The sequence below is a fragment of the Conger conger genome, chromosome 3, assembly GCF_963514075.1.
Source record: "Conger conger chromosome 3, fConCon1.1, whole genome shotgun sequence".
Taxonomy (NCBI): domain Eukaryota; kingdom Metazoa; phylum Chordata; class Actinopteri; order Anguilliformes; family Congridae; genus Conger; species Conger conger.
Window position 1 is genome coordinate 74933157 of NC_083762.1, and position 9145 is coordinate 74942301.

The 9145-nt window shown below is 40.6% G+C and overlaps 2 protein-coding genes across 2 annotated transcripts; both read right to left on the reverse strand.

The window, feature by feature from the left end:
* Positions 1 to 2166: 2166 nt before the first annotated feature.
* On the reverse strand, positions 2167 to 4554 carry LOC133123592 (protocadherin gamma-A2-like). The gene has a single exon (XM_061234066.1). The coding sequence runs from the start codon at positions 4552 to 4554 to the stop codon at positions 2167 to 2169; it is 2388 nt and encodes a 795-aa protein (XP_061090050.1).
* A 1133-nt stretch (positions 4555 to 5687) lies between these two features.
* Positions 5688 to 8117, reverse strand: LOC133123593 (protocadherin beta-16-like). The gene has a single exon (XM_061234067.1). The coding sequence runs from the start codon at positions 8115 to 8117 to the stop codon at positions 5688 to 5690; it is 2430 nt and encodes an 809-aa protein (XP_061090051.1).
* Between the last annotated feature and the right edge of the window lie 1028 nt (positions 8118 to 9145).

Genomic DNA, 9145 nt, shown 5'->3' on the forward strand with positions numbered 1-9145 from the left:
GCAGGCAATTTTAATGAATTCTGAAGAAGATTGAAATTCCACAAGTACAGTGGATTTCTTTTATATTTTCTTCAGATGGTCAAATTTAATGTAGACCATTGGAAATCGAGTATGGCCGTTTCTTATGAAATCTCAATAGTTCCAGTATTCATTTCGACGTCATAGCAAACAATGCCGTGAAACCACCTCCAAAACTGTGTCTGTCTTGGTGTGCCCTTTGTGCAAAGAGTGTTAATTAAAACATGATTAATCCTAATCGGTCCTTTGGTATGTCTTAAATTACTATTTACATAAATGGTGCAATGCAATTAATAACTTCTATTCAGAACAGTTCGAATGAAATAAATATAAAAATATTGTGTATTTTACATTTAAAATATAGAACTTATACACTCATCTGCCATTGTCCTAATATACTCAAGTCCAAGTCAGTCGCTCTTCCAAATCAAGTGTTTCCAAATGTTGAAATAGTTCCATCAGGTAGGTTCGACGAATCAATATCATATGCTAATCAGCCAACAAATCAATACGTTAAATGTGTCACTATGTAAAACACTATGTGTTGTTTGGATTGGATGGTGTGTAAGGAGGGAGATGTGATTTTTTTAAAATCCATAAAAAAATACCATCAACGGACAAGACCACTCTGAACAAATCCTTCCAGAAAAGACCAAAATACATTCAATATCAAATTGAAGAACAACCGTAAAGTATGAAATCGAAAAAAGGCTAAACTTTCTCATCAAATGCAAACATATCTATAGATATTTGTAAAGGCTCATTTCTATACAATCAAACAAGGCAATAACATTTTTAAACACACTTGCAACCTAAAAGAAGTAAACAAAGGCAAACATGTCTCTCAGTCGTACTTCAAAATATTTGGTCCCAGTCAACCACCTGTGATGTAAGAAATTCAATTTAAAGTGACATATTCTGAAATAGAATTGCATAGGTTCACCCTACAGCAATGCAAATGTGCGCAGTAACATGGTTGCTTATTTACATATATATTTGATAAGAAAGTCGTCCACATCAGGTGGCAGCAAAAATACTTTCAGCAAAAATAAAATGTGATGATGAAGCCAGGCTGGTTAACAGAGAGAGAAAGTAGAATAACAGAGAGAATGGTGTCCCATGCATGGAGAATAAAGAATGGGACAAGTGCACTGAATAAAACTCACAATGGTGAATCAAACTTTACTCACTGGCCTTAGTGAGAAATTAAATGGCCTAAAGAGACTAAAAAATCCTCAGAAGGTCAAGGCAACAAATAGTTTTTCTGCTGTCCACCAGCATGGTGCTGAAATGTAGAGAGGAGGCACCCGTGGAAGACAAACAGATAAATATTCATCAAATGATCCACCACAATACAAAAGCAAAACCACGTTTTTATTTTAGCCCTGACTTTCAAAAAAAATCTGCAGAAATTATATTTTCAACCAATTAAATCATAGATTCATATTAGCTTGGAAGATAAAATAATCAAACTTCGTAGCGCTTAAAAGCAGAAGACATGACTCATGGTGGCTATACAGATCACTGTCTCCAGTTCTGGACGTATTAAAATAAAATATAAGAGTACAGTGCTGATTCTGTAGTACTGCCTGATGAACAATCCAGAATACTGTACATGCCTCAGATCAATAGACAAATAGACTATCTGAAACTAGATGCGTTTAACTACATGCACAACTCCTCCAAATGCAGCTCCCCGAGCGACGCATCACATGTGCTTTTAAATGAGAGAAACAATGATCCTTAGGTTTTAGATTTGAGGAAATACAATACCTTATTGTAAATAAATGCAGTGTACACAACCTAAGCTATCTGGATAGCATGCCATATATTACCCATACAAAACGGTTTTCATGATCATGTGTACCCCGTGTATCCTAGATTTCAATATGATGATAAAACGTCCTTATAGCAAGCCTTGAAATATCACCCACGTTGTCATATAAAATATCGCAAGCGATAAGATCCTTGTTCATGTTATGCATTCTGCGTATAACAAGGAGATTATCTGATAAATATTACAAAACTGGAATGTCCTGTTAAAACGATTAACTACTGATTCAACTCACAAACGAACTCAATGCATTTGTCAAAAGCAACTGGCTTTAATCCTACACAATCCTTACGCAAGTTGAAAGTGGTAAAGATTTAGAGCGGTAGTTTTACCAGAGTGGAGAATTTTGATCCATTCTCTGTCGTCTCGCCCAGCTCACGAGTTTCCTGGGGGCTCCTCTTCAGCGTCTGATCAGCGGGCAGCGTGCCGTCATTAAACGACCGAACAAACTTGAAGTCGCTTGTGCGTGAACCCGTCGTTAAGTAAGTGTCATAATTGTAAGAACTGCGAAGTGTTCCTGCTCCGTCCACATCCGCATAGTTGGGTGGGAAATATGCGCCGGGGATGGCCACTGCGCCGTCAAACAACAGCCTTGGCTTTCTTCTACGGCAAAACTTCACGACCACAATTAGGATAATGAACGTCAAGAAGAAGGTGGAAACAGAGACGAGAGCAATGATCAAATATGAAGTTAATTTGGAGCTGTTCTCCTCATATGACATGTCTTTCAGCTCTGGAACTTCCGCTAAATTATCTGAAATCAGTAAATATACTGCGCAGGTTGTTGAGAGGGATGGCTGTCCATTATCTTTCACTGAAACAACAAGGTTTTGCTTCATAGTATCAGATTCAGCAATGTCCCGCTGCGCCCTGATCTCTCCACTGTGGAGGCCAATGGTGAAAAGTCCCGGATCAGTAGATTTCAGGATCTGATAGGACAGCCAGGCGTTCTGTCCAGAGTCTGCATCCACAGCGATCACCTTGGAAACCAGAGAGCCGGCATGAGCAGCTTTGGGGACCATCTCTGTCATCATGGAGTTACCCAGAGGCGCAGGATATAATATCTGTGGAGAGTTATCATTCTCATCTGTTATGAACACACTCACTGTTACGTTGCTGCTGAGTGGAGGAGAGCCGTTGTCTCTGGCAACAACCTGCACTTTGAAGCTTCTGAACTGCTCATAATCAAATGATCTGACAGAGTGGATCACTCCGGTGTCTCCATTAATGGATAGAAATGAGGACACAGGAACACCACTGACCTCACTGGACAAGAGAGAATAGAAAACAGTCCCATTCTGCCTCCAGTCCGGGTCTCTTGACCTTACAGAAATAACAGAGGTGCCCGGTTTATTATTTTCAGTCACATAGGCGCTGTAAGACTGCTGGTCAAATGCAGGCGAATTGTCATTCACATCTGATACAGATAATTGCACAGTTTTTGAAGAGGATAGTGGTGGAGAGCCCTCATCTACAGCTGTAATTGTGATGTTGTAATCAGACACCAGTTCGCGGTCGAGTTCTCCTGTAGTTACAAGTGAGTAATAATTTTTGATGGAGGGGACTAACTTGAAAGGAACATTTTGCTGAATGGAGCAGCGGACCTGTTGATTTGCACCTGAATCTTTATCCTGGACATTAATGATGCCCACCTCTGTGCCAGGTATTGCGCTTTCAGAGATGGGATTCTTCAGAGATTTCAAAAATATCTCAGGGGCGTTGTCATTCACATCAGTGATTTCTATAATTAATTTCGCATAAGAAGACAAACCCGAACCATCTTTTGCTTGGATTCGTATTTCGTAGTTTGACTCCTCCTCAAAATCAATCAGTCCTTTCAGTCTTATCTCTCCCTCTTTGCGGTTGAGCGAAAATAATTTATCCACTTCCCCTGATACACGGGCAAAATCATACGTCACGGCACCATTGGCTCCTTCATCTGCATCAGCAGCACTGACTGAAACCACAACAGTATCTAAAGGAGAATTTTCAGGCAGACTCACTTCATAAACGGCCTGGCTAAACAAAGGAATATTATCATTGGCATCCAGCACGATGACGTGTATGACTACAGTACCGGTTTTCATAGGTGTCCCTCCATCAGCTACGGTAAGCAATAACGTAAACTCTTGCTTATCTTCGCGGTCCAACTCTTTTTCTAATACTAACTCACCATATTTTCCTCCGTCGGCATTTGAATGAAGTGCCAAAACAAAGTTATCATTCCTTTGTAGGGTGTAGCTTTGGACCGCGTTCAGCCCTATATCCGCGTCGTGGGCCTCATCTAACGGGAAACGAAAACCTTTATCTGCCGATTCCGTAATTTCCAATTTAATAACATCATTGTCAAACTGTGGAGAGTTGTCATTAATATCGTTAATATGAATCAGTATACGGTGTATTTCCAGAGGATTCTCCAACACAAGTTCACATTTTAACGCGCATGAAGCCTTCTGTCCGCAAAGTGCTTCTCTGTCAATTCTGTCAGACACAATCAAATCACCAGAATTCAGATTAATGTCGCAATAACATCGACGGCTACCTCCAGCATCTATGCGGGCTTTGCGCACAGACAGGCTTTGTTCATCTAGACCAAGATCTTTTGCGATATTTCCAATAACAGACCCGCGTTTCATCTCCTCCGGAATGGAATAGCTCGCGTCTCCAAATGAAGCAGGCAGGAAGAGAAGAAAGAAAACCATGCAGCATCCAAAACTGCTCCCAAATAATCCATTAGAGACCATCCTGATGTCTGAACCGCAATAAATTCGCACTGTAGTTCGGGTCGATATTCCACAGACACGGTAAACTCAAAGATATCCAGATTCCGCAAACATAAGATAATGGCACGATGGTTTTCTTTGGTGCAATATCGAGTCGACTGCGTTTGAATATTATAATAGTGGGTGGAGTGTAGAATCTAATGTGCCTTAGCTGGTGTATAGCGACACTCTGAGTACATGTCAAAAACTGCAGATGAAATTAGAAAATAACCGTTGAAAGTTGTTGAAATTGACAAGGAAATTGATGGTTGATCATCCTTGATAATTAAAATCAGACGCTATGGTTTACCGCAAGAGGCTTTCTGCAAATGATTGGGTAAGGGTTCAGGGTGAAATAACTGAAATCTTCGAGGTGTTTAAAATCGTGTGAATTACATCTACAGGTCTGGAAATCTGGGAATACTGTGCGTCGAGCTATTGTGCTTTTAAAGAAAGCAAAAGAAAATACAAATGCATAAAACATTTAAGCAATTGTACACAGGATAAGCAGCACGTTAAATCTTATATAAATAATGCCGAGGATCTAAGGAATGTCTTGAAATTCTAAACAGAGTTATATTCGTCTTAGAAAATATCAAAATGTAAAATGTTGTATAATGCCAACAACATTTCTCAATGCGTATTACAATGAATATAATACAGTTGCGCACCAGCCAACAAAAACAACATATAACTGCATTATTAGCAGATGATAAAGAGAGTAGGACTCGGGAAACTATATACATACAATTGCTATCATTAATACCCTGATTCTGAAGGCATACATTGCAAAACAACTATGATTCGCTATGATCTGTTATCGAACAACGAGAATGCGCAATTTTGAATACTGATCCAAAATGAACAATAAATAAAAGGAAAAAGGGTCGATATTAAAATCCAATCTGAATGCGACCAGGCCTATGCTACACAATCAGAAGACTAGGCCTGCTTGCCTATAATAATCTAGTTGCAATCATTTAAAATAAGGAATGAGCTGTATATATTCACTTTCGTAAATTTGCACTAAGTATGTTAAAATTGCACAGAAAATCCGTAATTGTGAACAGAAATTAACTAAATGGATTTACCAGAGTTGCGCATGTGGATTCAGCCTCAATGAAGTCAGTCTCCGCTTTGGTTTCATTTGGACTCCGCTTAAGGGTCTGGCCGGACGAAATTGTGGCGTCGTTGTATGAGCTGAGGAACTTGAAGTCGCTAGTGCGGGAGCCAGTTGTTAAGTACGTGTCATAATTGTACGAACTACGTAAGGTCCCTGCGCCTTCCACATCTGCGTAGTTTGGAGGGAAATATGCGCTGGGAATGGCCACTGCGCCGTCAAACAGCAGTCTGGGCTTTCGTCTCCGGCAAAACATCACGGAGACAATAAGAATAATGAAAGTAAGGAAGAAGGTGGAAACAGAGACCAGTGCGATAATCAAATATGAAGTTAATTTGGACTTGTCTTCCTCGTAATTCATATCCTTCAGCTCTGGGACTTCTGCCAAGTTATCTGAAACTAATAAATATACAGTACATGTTGTAGAGAGAGAGGGTCGTCCGTTATCTGCCACTGAGACGATAAGGTTCTGTTTCATGGTGTCCGATTCAGAAATGTCCCGCTGCGCCCTGATCTCTCCACTGTGGAGACCAATGGTGAAAAGACCCGGATCAGTAGATTTCAGGATCTGATAGGACAGCCATGCATTCTGTCCGGAGTCCGCATCCACAGAGATCACCTTGGAAACCAGAGAGCCGGCATGAGCAGCTTTGGGGACCATCTCAGTCATCATGGAGTTACCCAGAGGCGCAGGATATAATATCTGTGGAGAGTTATCATTCTCATCTGTTATAAACACACTCACAGTCACGTTACTACTGAGTGGAGGGGAACCGTTGTCTCTGGCAACGACCTGCGCTTTGAAGCTTCTGAACTGCTCATAATCAAATGATCGTACAGCATGGATCACTCCGGTGTCTCCATTAATGGAAAGAAACGAAGATACGGGGACTCCACTGACATCACCAGATAAGATGGAATAGAAAATTGTACCGTTCTGCCTCCAGTCTGGGTCTTTAGCCTTTACAGAAACAACAGAGGAGCCAGGTTTGTTATTTTCTGTCACATAGGCGTTGTATGACTGCTCGTCAAATGCAGGCGGGTTGTCATTCACGTCTGACACTGATAACTGCACAGTTTTTGTGGAAGATAGGGACGGAGTACCTTCATCGGAAGCCGTAATTGTTATATTGTAATCAGACACAATTTCTCGATCTAACTCTTCTGTCGTGACCAATGAGAAATAATCTTTGATGGAGGGCAGTAACTTGAAAGGAACATTTTGCTGAATGGAGCAGCGGACCTGTCGATTTCCTTGTGAATCTTTATCCTGGACATTGATGATGCCCACCTCGGTGCCAAGCTGCACATTCTCTGAAATTGGATTCCTCAAAGATTCAATAAATATTTCAGGGGCGTTGTCATTCACATCAGTGATTTCTATAATTACTTTAGTATGGGAAGCCAACCCTGCGCCATCTTTTGCTTGTACTCGCATTTCATAATTGGTTTCTTCCTCAAAATCAACTAGTCCATTCAGCGTAATTTCTCCCTTTTTGCGATCGAGCGAAAACAATTTATTCACTTCATCTGATGCACGGCCAAAAGCATACGTCACTTCGCCGTTTGCTCCCTCATCTGCATCGGTGGCGCTGACTGTCACCACTATTGTACCCAAAGGAGCATTTTCAGGCAGACTAACCTTATAAACGGCCTGGCTAAACACAGGAATATTATCATTAGCATCCAGTACAGTGATGTGGATAACTACAGTACCAGTTTTCTGAGGAGTCCCTCCGTCAGCAGCAGTAAGTAATAACGTTACCGCTTGCTGTTCCTCACGATCCAACTCTTTTTCGAGCACCAATTCACTATATTTTCCTCCGTCTGGGTTTGTATGAACAGCCAAAACAAAATGATTATTCCTTTGTAGTGTGTAGCTTTGGACCGCGTTCTGTCCTATATCCGCATCGTGGGCCTCATCTAAGAGGAATCGAGCTCCTTTTGATGCGGATTCTCCTATTTCCAGGGTAATTATATCATTTCCGAATACTGGGGAGTTGTCATTAATGTCTTGAATATGAAGCGATATACGATGTAATTCCAGAGGATTCGCCAACACAAGGTCGCTATTTAAAACGCACGAAGCCTTTTGTCCACAAAGCGCTTCTCTGTCAATCCTTTCTGAAACAATTAGATCACCAGAATTCAGATTAATGTCACAATAACGTCGGCGGCTACCTTTAGTATCCACACGGGCTTTGCGAGAAGAGAGATGCTTAATGTCCAAGCCTAGATCCTTCGCTATATTCCCGATAACAGATTCGCGTTTCATCTCTTCCGGAACAGAATAGCTCAAATCTCCAAAGCAAGCAGGCAGGTATAAAATAAAGAGAAGCCAACAGCACGTCAGGCTGTTCACTGAGAATCTCTTGTCGATCATATTCTAAGCTGAAACACAGAAAAGTCGTAGTTGAATTTGATCCTTAAATCTGCAGATATATTGCACAAGATGAGGTCCGATTCCCCCAGACAGAAACGCCAAAGGCAAAACTGGATGGATAGTGTGATTTTGTGTCTTGCAGAGGCGCTCTCCTGCTCCTGAATATTACACTAGTGGGCGGGAACGTCGATCTAACGTGCCTTAGCTGGTGAATAGCGACACTATGCGTAATATTATAAAACTGCAAAGAACGGTATGAATTGTTTTGTTATTGTTCGTGCCTCACAAGTATATTTATGTTACAATAGATGCAGAAGATGTTGGAATAGCACATGCACTTACACTGAAGACGAAATGCATACTTTAATAAAATCTGAGAATTGTTTGATCACAAATCTACAATTGTGGAGTAAAGAGCCATATGAAGAAAAAAATAATTAATTAATTAACTGACCGTTACTGACATTTGACTGCCTCAAATATTATGGAGAGCACGAATATGGTTGAGAACCCGGCATTTTAATAATCTGCGCATGGACGACAAAAACACACAAACCAATTTGCACTAAAACAACAAAGACTGACCATAAAATTGATTATATTGGCAAAAAGGCAGCCCGCTATGAAAACTCCTGTCGCTGGTACTAACAACCAATGAAGACTGTTTCGAGACAGGACTTCAGAAACAACACACCAAATCTCAACATTGAAGTGACTTTTATATAAGCACTGAAGAAATGTAAGAAAAAATCACTAAACGTCCAAGATCAAATTCTAATATAAATACATACAGTACACTCCAACTGTAAGATGGTTTCAGTCGATTTTTTTAACCTGTATGTTCGCTGAAAGAGCACTAAAACTCAAGAGTTTTGTGCGTACAGTAAAATTAAAATATATTTACCAGGGTTGAACATTTGGATCCAGGGCCAGTGATGTCTCTCTCAATATTATTTTCATTTGGACTCCTCTTCAGGGTCTGATCTGCTGGGGATATGACATCATTGTACGAGGTGACGAACTTGAAG

Coding starts and splice junctions, on each gene's coding strand:
- LOC133123593 (XM_061234067.1), bottom strand. CDS start 8,117: ATGATCGACAAGAGATTCTCAGTGAACAGCCTGACGTGCTGTTGGCTT.
- LOC133123592 (XM_061234066.1), bottom strand. CDS start 4,554: ATGGTTTTCTTTCTTCTCTTCCTGCCTGCTTCATTTGGAGACGCGAGC.